Here is an 18,961-nt window from a genome sequence, read left to right on the forward strand (position 1 = left end):
TGGCATTTTTTTTTTTTTTTTGCTACTTATCCAAGAAACACCCTTTTAGTTCATTGGATGCGTTATGTTCAAACATTTTCAAAAAAAAAACAAAAACAAAACCCTCCAGTTGTATGTTTGTGCTGGGAGCTAATACTCACAATTGCCTAACCCCTGTAATCACCAAACATTCAGTTGTTAAACTCCTCATAGACATAGGACAGGGGGGGGGGAAACCTCAGAAGCTGCGTTGCAAAAAGATATCCAATGTGGCCTTATCTCCCTTCCAGATTGATATATCGTTTGTAAAAGAGAATATTATCCTCAAAGGGATGATTGTCTAAATACATTTTTTTTTTAAATTGGCAACATATAGGTTATCCAGATCAGGGGCCATAGCAGCACCCATCGCTATGCCAACAACTTGGTGATAAAATTTGCCCCGAAATTCAAAATTCTCCGTCAAGGCTATTGTTGCCAAGGTCAAAATGAGGTGGTTAAGAATGATATGATCAAAGGTTCTCCCATTTAGTATATTCTCTATTATGGCTAATGTGTTTATCTGTAGGATATTGGTGTGTAGTGCCTTCCTGATGATATTGGTCAAGTCACATTCAATGTCAGCCAGGAGATTTATCAAATGAGCAGAATCTCATATGTATGATTTGATTTCTGGTATGTATGGTCTAAGGAAATGATCAACAAACAGAAAGAGGTTTGAGAATGGATCCATTTGCAGATACTATAGGTCTTCCAGGTGGATCTGTAATGGATTTATGTATTTTTGGCAACATATATATAGTGGGTATGACAGGACGTTCAACCTTTTATTTATTCATTCAATTTTCTATACCGTTCTTCCAGGAGAGCTCAGAATGGTTTACATGAGTTTATTCAGGTACTCAAGCATTTTTCCCTGTCTGTCCCAGTGGGCTCACAATCTATTTAATGTATCTGGAGCAATGGGGGGATTAAGTGACTTGCTCAGGGTCACAAGGTGCAGCATGGGTTTGAACCCACAACCCCAGGGTGCTGAGGCAGTAGCTTTAACCTCTGCGCCACCTTTAGAAAGTTTTTTTCTTTTTGTGTTAGGAAGCCTGCTGCATAGGCAGTGTCAATTATTTCAGCAATTTCATCCTTGAATCTCTCGGTGGGATCAATGGTTAACGTACCTCGTGGACATAATCTGTCCTATTCTGAATGACAATACCGCCGCCCTTGTTGGCGGGCTTGATAACAATGTCCCAGTTACAGTTGTTGGATAGAAACTTGACAGCAGAGACTTCTTCTTTAGAAAAGTTGAAATATATTTGTCTCTTTTTGTGTTCCAATTTAGATATGCCATTCATGACACTCGTAGGAAATGCTTCTATTAAAGGATCTTTATTCCCTGGAGAAATCCATTTTGAGGGTCTTTTAACTACTGAATAATTCCTGTACTGATTTGTAGAAGTAGTGTTAGAAAATGCTTGAATAATTTGTAGCTTTTGGGTAAATTTGAATAAATCAACTTTAGTCTGGAAGGCATTATAACGAAATGATGGAACAAAACTGACCCAATCCAATCTAAACAATGCAATAGCGCTGGGTGTATTATCAGTATTTTTAAAAATTCTTTCTCAATCCAATTCACCAACAGAAGTACATCTTGGGAATTCAGATTTCCACCTTTATCAAACAGATACAGGTGGCGGGATTCTTCATTTTTCTTTTCCAAAGCTGTAAGCTGAATGTTAGACAGATTGAAGATAGGGATCTCCATTGCTCTTGCAACTAGATGTCGTATGGTGGAGTCACTGGATGCTGATTGAGGAAATCTTCTGTTGATATGGTTGCTGTTGAAACAGTCTCCCTCTTCCTTTGCCTCTGCCTCGGCCATAATGACCTTGTCCTCACATCGGTTGGTATGGTCGAGGATTCCTGGCAGATGCTGTATAAGTTTGTGATCTGTCCTGGATCCGGTCTAAAAAAGAAGGACTAACTTCCTACCTCTTCCTTCATTTGAGTTTGTAGTAGTATGCACAACTCTGGTCTCATTTTGTCTCTATATTGACTTTTGAATTGCAGGTCTCTTATGTAGAAAAGCAGTTTTTGCTTTTGATAACAGATAGGCAGATCCTTTGTTATAGTCACCCTCATGTCTCTTAAATTTTCTGGCTTGATCTTCTCTTAATTTTTTCTTGAACGTATCTAAACATTTATCACAATCTTAGAAAATAAGAATAGCCTTACTGGGTCAGACCAATGATCCATCAAGCCCAGTAGCCCGGTCTCATGGTGGACAATCCAGGTCACTAGTACCTAGCTAAAACCCAAAGAGTAGCAATATTCCCTGCTACCAATCCAGGGCAACCAGTGGCTTCCCCCATGTCTTTCTCAATAACAGACTATGGACTTTTCCTCCAGAAACTTGTCCAAACCTTTCTTAAAACCAGCTACACTATTCGCTCTTACCACAACCTCTGGCAATGCATTCCAGAGCTTAACTATTCTCTGAGTGAAAAAAAAAAATTCCTCATATTGGTTTTAAAAGTATTTCCCTGTAACTTCATTGAGTGTCCCCTAGTCATTGTAATTTTTGACGGAGTGAATGACGTCGAATTGTGAGTTATTTATTTGAAGTTTCTTTAATTTTTCTTTGGTGATTAGATTTAAAGTGTCTCTTTATTCTTTTGCAGTCTCTGCTAGAAGGATCATGAGAGCTAGTGAGCATTTATTTAAAATAGTACACCATTTGTCAAAAAAACAACAAAAAAAAAAACCTTGATCATCTAAGAACATGCTTGGTGCTTTCTGTATCCTAAGGCCTCTTGGAATCTTCTTGTGTCTACAATTGATGAGGTCTAGAAAATGAAGGTCATTGCGAATGATGTTTTTCTTCAGTTGGATTAAATTGATCCATTGTTGCTCTATAGAAATGTTGGTGGACGTTTCAGGTTCATGACTTATTGGTGATCACTATAAATTTTGTAAATGTTCCTCTGTGTAGCTGAAGACATTGTCTCTCTCGTTCCAAATAAAGTAAACTGAACAAACAAGAAAAGGAAAGACTTGCCTCAAACGAACAAAAAAAGGCAAGTGAAATCTCATAAAACAATCAAAGTTGCTAATTTCATCCCAATTCACCTGATAGGGTTGATCCAGTTCTTGGTTTACTCCACTGTATGCAGGGACCCTATTGCATTCCCTAAGAAAAGCAGGACTCTCTGTATGCAATGAGTTAAACCCAGGACTGGAACAGTTAAACCCCTGTCAACTAAATCTGGATCCAGTTGGCATTGGACACCGAACTACACGATAGGGATTGGGAGCACATGGAGTTTACCCGGCAACAGAAAATACATTTAACAGCGCTCGCAGCCTCCATGTGAAATCAGTGAAGAACTGTTTAAAATAAGTGATTGATTTTTTTTGCTCTAATATCTATAACGTTTTAGGAGGTAGGGAGGGTGCTATTATTACATCATTTATTACATTAGGGTACTATTATTACATCAGTTATTACATCATTTATTTCACACTGCTGCCAGTGTAAAATGGTGTTTACTGAATGAGCACTACTATCCTTTAGTTTGTTTGTGATTCAATTGGATTCCTTTGTGGCTGATTGACATTATAACGGTAATTCAGTTTATATTGTGTAAGCTCTCGATTTAGTGTTTTTGGGATTAACCCTATTTATACAACATATCAGCTTCCTGCTTGAGGGGCCAGTCTTACATTTTAAGTTGCAAACTGCATGTTTGTTCATTATGTCTTTGCCCTCTTTTCCCCTCTTGCTACTCTTTCTCTTCTCTCCCCCCCTAAGAACTCTTGCACCAACTTACCCCACCTAGAGTCTGCCAAATGCCTGAGTAAAGGCATGGGTTTTGAAGAGATGTCTAGCTGGACAGCAGACAGGAGCGCATTCCAGAACAGTAGAGCTCTGCAAAAAGAGAAAATGGGGGAGGAGACCATGTCTTGCATGTTCAGCCTTTCTCAATATGTAATGTAATGTAATTTATTTCTTATATACCGCTACATCCGTTCCACTAGTTTCATAGGTCAGAATCTTGAAGTTGAATTTACCAAATAAAATATTGTTAGTGTTAGAACTATTGTTGGTTTAATCGTGAATTGATGTGGCTTCATCTTCCATCGTCTACTATGTTAGTTTAAGACAGGGGTGTCAAAGTCCCTCCTCGAGGGCCGCAATCCAGTCGGGTTTTCAGGATTTCCCCAATGAATATGCATGAGATCTATTTGCATGCACTGCTTTCATTGTATGCTAATAGATCTCATGCATATTCATTGGGGAAATCCTGAAATCCCAATTGGATTGCGGCCCTCGAGGAGGGACTTTGACACCCCTGGTTTAAGATGTCTTCCCCTCTCTATTTGAGATGTCAGCACCTGCGCTCGTAGTATATAACATGAATGGATGAAATTAAGTTTGGAGGATAGAATGTCGACTATGCATGCTAGGATCAGAGCATCAATGATATCTGTGGCTGGCGTAAAACTTGCCTGGTATCCTGCGGTTTTGTATGGGGAGAATGAATTTTAAGAAAATGCTGAAAACTCAATTATTTGCCAATGCCTTCTTACGCCAAGGTATATTTCAGTTGATAATCGCCTCTTAGAATTTTTTTGACAGCAATGTATGATTTAAAGCTTGTTTGTATTTCTGAATTGATTGAATTTGTGCTCTATCCCTGTTTATAACAAGGACAATTAATGATGTTGTTTAGACATGTCCATGCGATAATCGTAGGGAAACAAATTTTATGTATGTGATATGGAAACTGTATAGTTGTATACAATATATACATTTTTAAATAAATAAATGTGGTAGAAAATATGTGTAGGTGATCCTGATCTGCCTTTGCCATTTTCGGGGACACAAACCATAGGCGTCTGCCCTGCACTTGTCTTACGAAGGGGTGCTGAAAAGTTCTCAGCCCAACCAATGATCTGAAACAATGTCAAAACAGAATTTTTGTTTCTGCAAATTGGCACTTAAAGAAATAAGATAACACTCTTTTCAGCTACAGTGGCAAAAATAACCCTCAGAATTTCAGAAGTTGGTTGGTTGGGCTGAGAACGCTTCAGCACCTCCTTGTACTTCCCCACTACTGGAGTTACTGTCAAAGCCCACTGCAAACCATCCTCATTTGTCTTGCCATATACGGGACACAGATCATAGAGGGCTGCCCAGCACTGACTTTATTCCCTCCCCCCCTCACTGGAGTGGTCCCATCATAGTACAACGATGAGGTTATTTAAGTTTTTGTTTCGATGCCATCCTCTTTGTTTTTCCCATACATGTTTGAACTCCTTCACCATCTCCACCAAGAGGGTATTGCAGGCATCCACCATCTTCTCTTTGAAAGAGTATTTCCTAATGTTATTCTGGTTCTACCACCCTGCAGGCTGAATTCATGTCCTCTAGTTTTGCTGCTTCTCCGATGATGCTTAGTCAGTGCATGGTTAATCCCAGCATAGACAATATTAAAATAATCATGATGTGAGATCATACACACAGTGGTGTAGTAAGGGGGGTGGGTGGGACAGTCTGCCCTGGGCACCCTCTTGGTGGGGGCACTAGCTCCCGTCCTCTCCACCTTCCCCTCCTTTCCTGCCCCTACCACTACCTGCTTCCCTTCCCCCATAACTTTTTAGCGTTTGCGTAGTGAGCGACAACCCCAACCAACTGCCCGCACCACCGTCGACTCTTGTTCTGATGTCACTTCCTGGACCCACACCTAGGAAGTGACATCAGAGGAAGAGCCGACGCTGGCGTGAGCAGCAGGTTGAGGGTTGCTGCTTGCGCCATGTTAAAAAGGTACCAGGGAAGGGGTACACGGCAGGAGGGGGCGGAGAAGGAGCACCTCTCACCCTCACTACGCCACTGCATCGAGAAGTCACATTTGGGGAGCCCTGGTCACGCTTGTCCATAGAGGGTAAACTGTGTGAAAAGTTCACCTTCAAATCTACATGCCATTTTCCATGGAAAAAAAGAACTGCAGAATGAGCAGCTGCAAATGTCCTCAAGTGTTTTGTACACATGGCATGTTTCAAAGTGAAAGTGCATGCAGACTTTGGAAAACTGGTATAAGTCCACAGGTTCTTGCAGGGTTTGCCCCAGTGCTGGCCGTTTGAAAATTGCTCCCTCATTAACAGCGGCACTCTCAAGTGAATAGTGGCATCTGTTGTAGATGGCCACATGCTACATACAGTCACACTGAGCAGTGCTTTAATCCATAATAGTAAAAGTCTGTGAAATCAGTGGAACTCCAACTTCATGGGAGGTTTTTTTTTTCTCTCCATAATAAATTGATGCATTATAGTAAAAGGGTCATCTCCCAACCAAAACCTTTGGAAATACTCAACCTCTAATAGAACCATAACATTTGTCAATAGCTTATAAGGATCTGAGCTGCAATGCAAAATAAGTGATCTTTTAAATCAGTGGCGATCTCAGTGTCATGACTGTTCTGTCAAAAATTTACTGTACTTACACTTCCCCAAAAGTTTTATATCTAGAAAGTTCAGGGATAGGCTAGTTTTCACAGCTGAGCTTTCTAATCACTCTTTGCTTCTTGAAAGTCCAACATGTTGAATTAAGCACCTCTTGGAGCAACTGGACACAGAATGACAAAAATCAGTGCCTTAGAAAAGTCTTCAGTGCATACCCGAAGCTCTCAGTCTTTTAAACGCAATATTTCTTACGTCACTGAGCTGTAGGACAGCTCCCCCTGCTCTCAGTTTGTTCTGGTGGGTTGAATTCAGAAGCGGCGATTGAGGGTTTTCTGTGATCTTGAAGTGTGTTGGCATTTAGCATCTCCAGCAGCAAATCGTAAACTGGAACAACATTTTTACACCTCATGCTGAGAAGGTGCTCCATGCCTTTGTTGCTGTAGAAAAATAGCAAATGAATTTATTTTAATTTAATTTACACACTTATACATGTATCACTGACCATTGCAGTCCACCTTGAACTATATCTGGTTAAGCAGAATATAAGGGTAGGACTGTGTTTAATTTGAATGTTTTTATTTTTTTTTTTGTAATGAGAAATTGTAGCCCACATATAAATTAGGTTTTGACAGAATATAAATGCATATTAATCAAATTAGCATTTTGATCTGTGTGGTTTTTGTCAGTTCTTGATTATGTTTGTGAGACTAGGGTTACCATATTTGCCAATAGAAAAATCTGGATGCATTGCCCCTCCTTGTTCCGCCTCCAACCCCACCCTGCTCCGTATCACGTGCAGGGCAGGCTTAGAGCGGGACTCGGCAGAGAAGCAGCGAGCAGGATTGTGAAGGCAGCTGGCGTCCAGGTATACTCCTGCATGCAACCCTATACCCCTTCCCCCAACACAGTGAGAATCCTTTCACATACGCCTCCATCCCAGTCTCTAACTACTGTACAACTCTATCAGAAACCTCTCCATGCCATGGAGCTCGCTTTTCGTACTTGCTCTGCTGTTTTTCCAGCACTGCCTACCGCATTATAAAAGAAGCTTCTTCTTAATTCAGGAGATTCTAGGACAGCGTCAGATTTGGTAAATCTGCTTCTTTGAGTAGCCCTCATATCTCCGTTTGTTAATCTAATGAAACACTGGTTCCGCTATGAGGAGGACGGTGTCAAATACAGTAAAACCTTGGCTTGCGAGCATAATTTGTTCTAGAGCAAAGCACTCGTATATCAAAGCAAATTTCCCCAAAGGAAATAATGGAAACTCAGACAATTCGTTCCACAACCCAAAAACTTTAATACAAAATACTATACGTACTTGTATTGCAAGGCCTTGCTCATTTATAAGAACAGCCTTACTGGGTCAGACCAATGGTCCATCAAACCTAGTAGCCCGTTCTCACGGTGGCCAATCCAGGTCACTAGTACCTGGCCAAAAGCCAAGGTGTAGTAATATTCCATGCTACCAATACAGGGCAAGCAGTGGCTTCCCCCATGTCTTTCTATAAGTTTATGCATACAACCTAGTAGGCGCACTGTACAAAGGGCTAGATGCACTAAAGTCAGCAATCGTCACTAAACCTGTTTTCACAGCTTTAGCAATGACCACTATTACCGACCCAATTCACAAAACAGCTCATCGTGTGTTTTCCTCCTCGACCACCCATTTTATGATCTGTCCAAGCAAATTAGCTAAAACCCCCACACAAAGTAGCCAAACGATTAATGCACTAACATCACTTGGCTATGCAAAAAAAAAACAGGGGTTTTAGCAGTGTCAGAGAGAGAAGAACCATCGGCTCAGTTGTGATGATGTGACACGTGTATACTGTACGTACTTGTATTGCAAGATCTTGCTTGTATATCAAGTTAAAATTTAATAAAATGTTTTGCTTGTCTTGCAAAACACTTGCAAACCAAGTTACTTGCAATCCAAGGTTTTACTGTAATTGATACACTTTACAGTGATGTCAAAGGCAGTCTGATGATTCTGGTCGAGGAATAGACTGACAGAGGGTCAGGCCATTGTTACATCTGTACACCTAGAGTAGTAGTATACTCTATATACAGTAGTAATACAACCCCCCCCAAAAAAAAAACAGATTGCTCAAGGATTTGGCCTTCTATTTATTTGTAACAAAGGCCCACCCTCCCTGTCAGTCTAATTCCTCTGTCAGAAGCATCAGTCACTCAGACTGCCTTTAAAATCACTGTAAAATGCATCAAGTATTTGACACCGCCTATTTGAAGAGGGACATTCCTAGGACAGGACCTTTATTGCTTCTTGTTGTCGTCCCCACAACACCCCCAATCTCCAAAGCACCTAAGAGCTTTAAAACCTGAAGATCTGATGATCCATACGTATAGTAATACAGTAAATGATGGTAAAATTCAGCATGGGCCATCTAGTCTGCCTAGTAAGTTCTCTAGAGTTGAACCTGCTGATCCATGTAAGTTATCCTCTCACTATGTGCAGATACCTCTTTTCCCCCACCGCATGAGCTCCTCTTTTTTTGGGTGTGGAGGTGAGTTATGTTTTGCTTTGATTGGAAGTATACTATACTTTATTCTTTTCCCAAATGGGGGATGCTGTGTGTATACCCCATGTCTTTTTGAATTGCATAAAAACAATCAGAATAGAAAATTTCATGACCATTCATAGTTTGTCCAAATGCTCTGCAAAAAAACTGGAGTCTTAAAAGGTTGAGAAAAACACAGAAAGGATCGATTTGCCTCAGGAACTGAGGCCATGAACAGGGGCTTGTGGAAGATAAGAGATTGCACTTGTAGGGCCGAAGAAACAGCTTGAATTGAAGCTATGGAGGGGCATTTTTGATAAGATGTCTAAATTCGACTTTGGATGTTTCTGCAAGGAAACGACCTTTTTCAAAACCACAAAATGTCTCATCTTTTTTTTCCCTCCCAAAAATGATCTATCTAGATGTTCTGGTCCTATCTTTTTTGGCTATTTTCAAAAATCAAAATGTCCAAAACAAGTCTATTTGGATGTGGGAGCAGCCAGCATTTTAATGGACTGGTCACACAAACGTACCGACACCTTAGGGGGGTGGCACTGCTGTGAACTTCACATAAAGGGTGCTAGGTACACATTTCACGATAACCACCTTATAGTGTATGGTGAACCCTCCAAAACTCTCCATAACCTACTATACCCACCTGTCTACCACACCAATAGCCCTTATGGCTGCAGGTGTCACCTATGACAGTATAGTAGGTTTTGGCTGAGTTTTGATGACTTCACACTTTCCACCATAAATGTAGTGAGTAGGGTGGGATATGGGCCTAGACCCCCCCTCTCTATAGTTCACTACACTACACAGCAGACCGCTCCAGGCATCTGCTTGCTGCTCTGTTAGGATTTCCTATAATATCTGCAGCTGTCATAGAGGCTGGTATGTACTGTTTCTTTTACATCTTTGGGGAGTGGGATCAGTGACCATGGGGGGAGTGTGTATATGTGGGGGGGATCATGCCTTCATGCATCCAGGGGTTATCTGGTCAGTTTGGGTACCTTTTTGGCCCTTATGCATTTTTAAAATAGGTCTACCTCTGAACATCTAAATGATGCCCTGAGTGTCTTTAAAAGGTTTGATTATCCTTGCAAAACATCCATGTCCTAAGGCTGCCCTAATCCCTCCCAAAACATGCCTTTAACATGCCCTCTTAAGATTTAGATATACTGGAGAGCAAATGGCTTGCCAGATGTCCAAAAAAGTCAGTTTTGGACATCGGCAGTTGGACGTTTTGGTGATTAAAACGTCAAGTGCCACTTTATGCCATTTTGGGGCATCTTTCTGTTTTGAAAATGAGCCTCAAAGCTATCAGAGAGCCAAATGCAGTGCAGTAAGAAGAGGGGTAATATGGTCATAATAAAGCTGAAGGAAGACAATTCATGACAGATGATCTAAGTCATAATTCACTTTACCTTGCATGCCTGACATGTGAAAGCAACATCAAGAGGTTAGCTAGGCGATTTGACTGTTGCCGATAGGGGAGTCCACTCTTCGCAATCACCCATACCAAAGCATCCGTTATTGCATTAAGCAAATGACGTAACTTCACACTGCTGTCGGGGTCATTTGATCCCATAGCAAGAGGAAACATATCTAAGTGAAAAAGAAAAACATAAAATACCAAGAGACCAAGGATATATGTTATGCAGTTTCTGTAGCCATTTTTTCAGAACTTACTTCTGACAATTAAAAGATCCAAGTGATTATAACCATTATTGACTCTGGGGGTCATTTACTGATGCTAGGGTGTGCTAATGGCATTAGTGCATGAATGAAATGGACCCTGTGGCAAATAGCAAATGCTAACCATTAATAAAATACTCCTATATGATTACTGATTTATGGAAAAAGGCTCTTAGATTGCCATTATCAAAAGCAGCAGAGTGGGAAGAAAAACTAAATAAATTAGAATATTACAGCATATTAAAAGCTTTTATAGAGGTAATTGATCTGTTACTGTACATGTTATGCTAGAAAAGATCATCCCACAATTTCATCACAGAAGAGATTAAGAAACTCTCTCCACTAGGAACAAGGTTATAGGAAATCATGTAATTTTTCAGTGTATGTGTCAAAGCATTGAGAAATTAGTGGTTTTAAAAGGGAATGAGATGCACGGAACTATATGGTGTAAGGTTCATATCTACTTGATAAACCAGACAGTTAGATTCCATATTTAACTAAACATTAAAGCCCGGATTCTGTAAAGGGCGCCATTATCGGTGGCCACCTTGAAAACGGCCACCGATCACTCCTCCATTTTTTATTGGCATTTTAATTGAAAGTGCGTCCGCAGTGGGGGAGGAATGGGAAGGAGCGGTGCCAGCGCCCCCATTAAGACAGTGCCAGGGCAGTCTGCTCCCTCTCCTTGCTATACCACTGTGCCCTGGTAGAATTTAACTGATGAGGCCTGGAAAATTTAAAGCACAAGTTTGTTGTGAAATTTTATTTCAGTGGGATTTATTTTGACTCCCCTTTTTTGTGTTGCCAGGAAAATTTAAGCAGGATGATTTATTCATTAATTCCCCATGATAACCCAATAAACCTTCTGAATATTGATCCCTTGCAATATTAAACCGAGGCATATCTCAATATCAAAAGTTCTGCTGTCCCCTATAATGTCAGCAAAAGTCGATCACCCAAATTCTAGAAACATTTATGGATAAGACTGGCTATCGAGTTTACAGTAGAGGTCCTGCATTAAACCGGCTTTTAGTCTATCTCCACTCTGAATGTGTAATATACCGTACTGAGAAACGGTTTTTGTATACCAAAAGTATGAAAACAAAAATGCTTGCCCAAGTCTCAGTCACAGCACTGATGCAATTAAATGTGCAAAAACAACAGCCTGCCCTAGGGAGTTCACAAGCATCTCAGCACAGAATGCCCATTAGGCTTCCTCTCAATTCCAGATGTTGATGACCTCAGAAGAATAGCTCTGCATAGTAGGAAAGGGATACTGTGATGGTCTGCAGTTTTGTACAATTTGTACTCAAAATATGATTAGATCTTAATCTAAAACTTAAGATAGAAAGATAACCCCACTGATTAAATAACCCAGAAATGTGGAGGGGCATTTTTGAAAAAAAATGTCTAAGTCCAACTTGGACGTTTCCAGCTGAACGTCCAAAGTTGGAGGAACAAAAACAGCCATTTTCGAATGGCAAACTACTAGATGTCCAAATATATATATATATATATATATATAGCCGAGTCAGACCATGCCGAGTCAGCCGTGCCCAGCAGCCCGCTCCCGCGGCGGCCCTCCAGGTCAAAGACCTGTTAGTGATCTTTTACTTAAAACATTTTGCCTTGTATAGTATCTCTCTAACCATACCCCTTAATCCCCCTAATTAGATGTCTTGGCCACCAGAACATTATACCCCATTTTCCATCAGAAAACATCCATGTTATAAACGTCCTAATCCTGACCATTTGAACATGGGTTGGGCCAGCATAGTGATGGACTGGACACACAGACATCCTGAAAGAGCAGTGGGACACCTTAGAGGGCACTGTTGTGAACTTCACATAAAGGGCGATAGCTGTATATCTCACCATAACCCCCTTATAATTTATGATGAGCCCCCCCAAAACCTACTATTCCCTCCTATGTACCACCCCAATTGCCCTTATGGCTGCAGGTGGCACCAACTGTATATAGCATATAGTAGGGTTTGGATGGGCTCAAAAATTCTACCATAAATGTAGTGGTTAGAGAGGCTTATGGGTCTAGGTTCTCCTCTCTATGGTTCACTAGCCCACCCATCAGGCTACTTAAGACACCTGTGTGGAGCTCTACTAAGCTTCCCCATACCAGATGCTGCTTTTTAGAGACAGGTATGTACCTTTTTGTTCTCATGTTTGTGTGGTGGAAGGGGATCAGTGAGCACTGAGGAAGTGTGGGGGTGTCTTATCTTAGAAACATGATGGTAGATAAAGGCCAAATGGCCCATCCAGTCTGCCCATCCGCAGTAACCATTATCTCTTTCTCTCTCTGAGAGATCACACGTGCCTATCCCAGGCCCTCTTGAAATCAGACACAGTCTCTGTCTCCATTACCTCTTCTGGGAGACTGTTCCATGCATCTACCACCCTTTCTATAAAAAAGTATTTCCTTAGATTACTCCGAAGCCTATCACCTCTTAACTTCATCCTATGCCCTCTCATTGCAGAGTGCGCATTTACATAAGAACATAAGAAGTTGCCTCCACTGGGTCAGACCAGAGGTCTATCGCGCCCAGCGGTCCGCTCCCACGGCGGCCCATCAGGCCTATGACCTGTGAAGTGGTCCCTGACTATTCCTATAACCTACCTCTACTTTTATCTGTACCCCTCAATCCCCTTATCTTTTAGGAATCTATCTAAACCTTCCTTGAACCCCTGAAGCGTGCTCTGGCCTATCACAACCTCCAGAAGCGCGTTCCATGCGTCCACCACCCTCTGGGTAAAAAAGAACTTCCTAGCGTTTGTTCTAAACCTGTCCCCTTTCAATTTCTCCGAGTGCCCCCTTGTACTTGTGGTTCCCCACAGTCTGAAGAATCTGTCCCTGTTTATCTTCTCTATGCCCTTCAGGATTTTGAAGGTTTCTATCATGTCTCCTCTAAGTCTACGCTTTTCCAGGGAGAATAGCCCCAGCATTTCCAACCTGTCAGCATATGAAAAGTTTTCCATACCTTTTATCAGTTTAGTCGCTCTTCTCTGAACTCCCTCAAGTACTGCCATGTCCTTCTTGAGGTACGGCGACCAGTATTGGACACAGTACTCCAGATGAGGGCGCACCATTGCACGATACAGCGGCATGATGACTTCCTTCGTCCTGGTCGTGATACCCTTTTTAATGATATCCAACATTCTGTTCACTTTCTTGGAGGTTGCCGCACACTGTGCTGATGTTTTCAATGTTGTGTCCACCATCACCCCCAGGTCTCTTTCAAGGTTGCTTACCCCTAGCAATGATCCTACCATTTTGTAGCTGAACATCGGGTTCTTTCTCCCTACATGCATGACCTTGCATTTCTCTATGTTAAAGCTCATTTGCCACTTTTTTGCCCATTACATAGGTATTTAAACGTCTCTATCATATCTCCCCTCTCTCGTCTTTCCTTCAACGTATACAGATTGAGATCTTTAAGTCTGTCACTATACGCCTCATGACGAAGACCACAAACCATTTTAGTAATAATAATAATAAGCTTTATTTATATCCCATCATACCTTTTCAGTTCTAGACGGTATACAGTAGCGGAAAAGTACAAAGTGGATAATGAACCTTTTCGGTTCTAGACAAGTGTATAGAAGTTGATATTTACAAAAGAGAGGACAGTTGTCAATACAAGTTAGGGGGTAGGGGGAAGAGAGGAGGAGGAGGAAGAAGAGGGGGAAAGGGGGCATGAAGCGGGAAGAGAGGGGCAGAGGGCTTGGAGGATCAGACGAACTTGTCGAATAAGTGGGTTTTCAGTGCTCCTCTGAGATCTTGGTAAGTGGGGGAGTTCAAGAGGAGGTTGCTAAGGGTGTTGTTCCAGATGCCTGCTTGGAAGGAGAGTGTTCTGTCAAGGAATCTTTTATAGTGGCATCTCTTGGGAGTTGGGAATGAGAATATCAACGTTTTGCGGGAGGGGCAGGGTTTGTCCTGTAGGATGAAGTGATTCAGGAGGTAAGTGGGTGAGGTGCCAAATAGTGTCTTGTAGCAAAGACAACTGAATTTAAAGATGATTCTGGCCACAACCGGCAACCAATGTAGTTTTCTGTAATACGGGGATATGTGATCGGATTTTTTCAGGCCGAAGATCAGGTGCACCGCTGTGTTTTCGATTATTCTTAGTCTTTTTATGGGTTTTTAAAAAAAATGAGATCCTAGGTATACAATGTTGCAATAGTCCAGTGAACTTAGAATCAGAGAATGAACTAAAAGTCTAAACACTGCAAAATCGAAGAATGATTTTAGTATGCGTAGTTTCCATAGGAGGTTAACACATTTTTTGATTAGGATGTTGGTATGGGCCTCAAATGTGAGTTGTTGGTCGATGGTAACGCCTAAGATTTTTATCGTGGAGTTGATTTATGTCAAGTGAGGGTTCTGTGTTTTTGGTGGTAGGGGAGGCCATGAAGAATTTGGTTTTTTCTGGATTTAAGTTTAAAATTGTTTGTCCATTGCGTTACTTGGTTGATGACTGATGCAATGAAGTCTCTAGTTTCGGACGAGAGGGTAGAGATGGGGATGATGATTGTGATATCATCCACATATATGTATGATTTGAGGTTCAGATTTGATAGATTATGTCAAAGACAGGCCATGTAGAGGTTGAAGAGGGTGGGAGAGAGAGGTGAACCTTGTAGAATGCCGCAGGGGTTGGCCCACGATTGTGAGGCTTGTTAGTTGAAAACTTGGTAAGATCGGGACTTCAGGAAGCCTTTGAATCGGTTTAGTACTTGGCCAGTAATAGGCAGCTGAGTAAGATATCATGGTCTACCAGGTCGAAAGCACTGCTTAAATCGAATTGGAGTACTAGTGCTTACTTCACAGTGCTAAGTATATGGGAAATGTGATCTACGACGGAGGCTATGGTGGTTTCAGTGCTGTGGTGTGTGCCTGATTGGAATTTGTGTAGTGTTGAGAATTTGTCCAGGTAGTTTGTCAGGGCAGTGTTGATCAGTCCTTCCATCAATTTGGTAAAGAAGGGGATGTTGGCTACTGGTCTGTAGTTGGAGGGTAGGGAAATTGGGTCTTTATGGTTTTTGATGATGGGAGTGATGGGTATATGGCCGAGATCAGTTGGGAAATTGCCATTGATCATTTGTTGTGATGTCCAATCGTAGAGTAGCACTTTGAAAGGTCAACAAAATGGCTGCCATGAGTTCCTATTGTAGTCTACAATAGGAACTCATGGCAGCCATTTTGATGATGGCTTTGCACAGAGAAGGAGCTTAGGAAGATTGCTCCTGCCAAGCGTCACCGCTAGACCACAAGATAAGGTCCTTGCATGGCCAGGTGGTGAGCGTGCAGCACGATGTAGTGAGTGGTGTTCCACCTGCACATTCAGGAGCTTGAGGTGCTGGGGCAACCGGAGCTGCGTCCGCTGGTCCACAGGCTCTCCTCCACCATCATGGGCTGGCTCGCTTCAGGCTTAAGGTGCGGAACCATGGCAGAAGGGCGCAGGGCTGGGGTGCGAAATAGGACGCCTTCTCCTCCAGATCCTTCTGTAACTTTGATCGCTGCCCGAGCTCTCCGGCTGCTTGTTTGTGTAGAAAGATCGCTCCCGGTAAGGTCTAGGGAGGTCGGGGACAGAGCGATTCACTAGGGGGGGGGGGGGGTTCCCGAGAGTGTACTACCTATTTGTTATTGTGACTTCAATTTTTCACATATCTGTTCAGAAAGTATGGTAAATTTTCTTTTTTTTTTTTTCAGTTCAAACATTTTATTACATTTTTATATAACATGCAAAATACATCCGAGAACAATATAAAATATAACCATAGTGATACTGTCAGAAGGGAAGAAACACTACAATTATTATCAGTTTATAATTAACAGAAACACAATCATAATACCCATTGAGGAGATTGTATATTAAATCCGTGAAAGATAAGTTTAAATATTGCATGGTAAATTTTCAAAGCCCCGTGGGTTATCCAGCTGCTGTTTAATATACCTGACATGGGCATCAATGTTCTTTGTAGGGTGGCCTGGAAATACCTAGATGTTAGGATCCTTGTGACTTTATGATTTTAGTGTGCTCTTGGGATAATCTTGGAACTATCACTATAGTCTTCAGCTGTTTCCACTTGTAGATTATCTGTGTGACAGTGAATGGATGGAACTCCAAAGTATTTTTTTTTTAAGTCCTCTGAAATTTCTTTTGTTCATAGAACCTCAAGCAAACTGTTCTTGTAAGGAAGCCCTCACATGTTAGAGAGCTGATGCAGCTTTGAATAGAAGGAATGAATGAAATATTTCAAGGATGATGTGAAGGACTGATCAACAGTTACAGGAAATGCTTACTTGACATTATTGCTGCTCAAGGACATACCAGCTGTTACTGAATGAAGGACTCACAGTTATATTTTTATAATTTATACCACAAAAGATTAATGTACTCTTGTGTGAAAAAGTATGTTATCATTTTGTCTGCGTTCGTAATTCAATTGTCCTATCTTTCTCTCATATTGGAGTTTAGGATCTAATGATTTAACTACAAGTTGTGCCTAAAATACAGACCATTCTAAGGTCAGGAACTGCATATAAAGGCAATAGTGTTGATCAGAAAGGAGGAGAAGAAGAAGAAGCAGCAACATGAGCTGGAGCTGGATCTAGCTCTTGACACTGTTAAGTGATGAGAACATCCAAGGTGGCAAGAGATGGATGGCCTATTCCATCGTTAGAGAGATCCTGGTGGAGTTGGAGCAAGGTCAGAACTTTTCATCAACTGTGAAGTCTGGAACAAAATTTGCTGATGTGAGAGGACATGCCAGCCACTAGGGGCTGTCCTGCAGCCTATAAAAATAGTATTGACTGGTTCTCAGTAAGAATCATGGAACATCCAGCTCCAACTAAGTCCTTGCCTCCTTCCTGTTTTCATGATTACTGTATCATCTTCCTTTATGCCTTTCTTCTCATTGGTTTCATCCTCCTATCCAGCCCCCTAAATTGTCTTAGCTCCCAATTCATTCTTCTCATCTCTCACTGCTCAGTACACAAGAACATAACAATTGCCATACTGGGATAGACTGAAGGTCCATCAAGCCCAGTATCCTGTTTCCAACAGTGGCCCCAAGTACCTAGCTAGATCCCAAGTAGTAAACCGATTTTATGCTGCTTATCCTAGGAATAAGCAGTAGATGTCCCCAAACCATCTCAATAATAGCCCATGGACTTCTCTTTTAGGAAATTATCCAAACATTCTTTAAACCCCGATAAGCTAACTGATTTCACCACAACGAATTCCAGAGTCTAATTACATGTGTGAAGAAATATTTTCTCAGTTTTTTTTATGTTCCAACAGTTTTTATTAAAGGATGAAAGTATATATCAAAAAGAACATATCAAATTATATAATACAAACAAAATATTCATTACTAAGTAATTTCTCAATTCGAAGAACTCCACTTCAAACAATCTATGAAATACTATCATTCCTTTTTTTAAATAAACTACTTAGTAGCTTCATCACATGTCCCCTAGTCCTAGAATTTTTGAAAAGAGTGAACGATTCACATCTACCCTTTCCACTTCACTCAGTATCTTATAGACCTCTATCATATCACCCCTATACAACACTAGATGGTACAATCACGTAACACCACTTATCAAACTACTACTCATTTAATGACATATCATCCCCATTTAATGGCTCCCCATTTAATGACTTATCATCATTGCCTGGGGACTCTGATTGAACCTCCTCAGACAGAGGCTATCTGCAATCAGGGACATGTTGCGCAGCATACAACAGGTCAGAAAAATGTCATAGTCCTTCAAGGGATGGTAGAGGAGCTCTGTCTTTTGGTGACTGCCCTTATCTGGGAGTAGTGCCCTTATCTGGGATTTGCTGATTTGAACCGATTCACCGATTCACTTTGGTGAACTGATTTGTTGTCTGAGAAAATTGGATTCACCGATTCAGCGACCCCCACCCTGGTGAGACCCGACATACCCCAAGGCCTCCTAAAGTGGCAGCAGCGCTCTGAACGGGCTGCTTCGCGGCCTTCCCCACTGGGGCCTTCCCTCTGCTGTGTCACTGATGACATCATCAGTGACATGGCAGAGGGAAGCCCTAGCAGGGCAGGTTATGAAGCAGCCTGTTCAAAGCGCTGCTGCTGCTGCTTTAGGAAGCCTCGGAGGTATGTCAGGTTTCACGGTGGAAGGATCAATGGGGTGCTGCTGCACAGGGGGATGGGAGGGAGGGATGGAAAGCTGCTGTACATGGAGATGGGAGGGAGGGATGGAAAGCTGCTGCACAGGGGGGATGGATGGGAGAGGAGGAAAG

At 41.6% G+C, this 18,961-nt stretch overlaps 1 protein-coding gene across 2 annotated transcripts in view; it reads right to left on the minus strand.

Moving 5' to 3' along the window:
• Positions 1 to 2,475: 2,475 nt before the first annotated feature.
• The window catches only part of ESR2 (estrogen receptor 2), a 143,105-nt gene continuing 126,619 nt past the window's right edge, over positions 2,476 to 18,961 (minus strand). The window contains exons 8-10 of one of the 2 annotated variants that reach the window (XR_004540192.1): positions 10,388 to 10,568; positions 6,480 to 6,875; positions 2,476 to 3,904 (exon numbers count right to left, since the gene is read on the minus strand). Coding sequence is in view for 1 of the 2 variants with exons in the window: in XM_033953142.1 (XP_033809033.1) it covers positions 6,692 to 6,875; positions 10,388 to 10,568 (365 nt within the window). In the remaining variant the exon portion in view is untranslated. Of the gene's footprint in view, positions 3,905 to 6,438; positions 6,876 to 10,387; positions 10,569 to 18,961 lie in introns of those variants that run through there. The other variant, XM_033953142.1, reaches the window with a different exon arrangement.

The sequence above is a fragment of the Geotrypetes seraphini genome, chromosome 7 (assembly GCF_902459505.1).
Source record: "Geotrypetes seraphini chromosome 7, aGeoSer1.1, whole genome shotgun sequence".
In the NCBI taxonomy this organism is placed as follows: domain Eukaryota; kingdom Metazoa; phylum Chordata; class Amphibia; order Gymnophiona; family Dermophiidae; genus Geotrypetes; species Geotrypetes seraphini.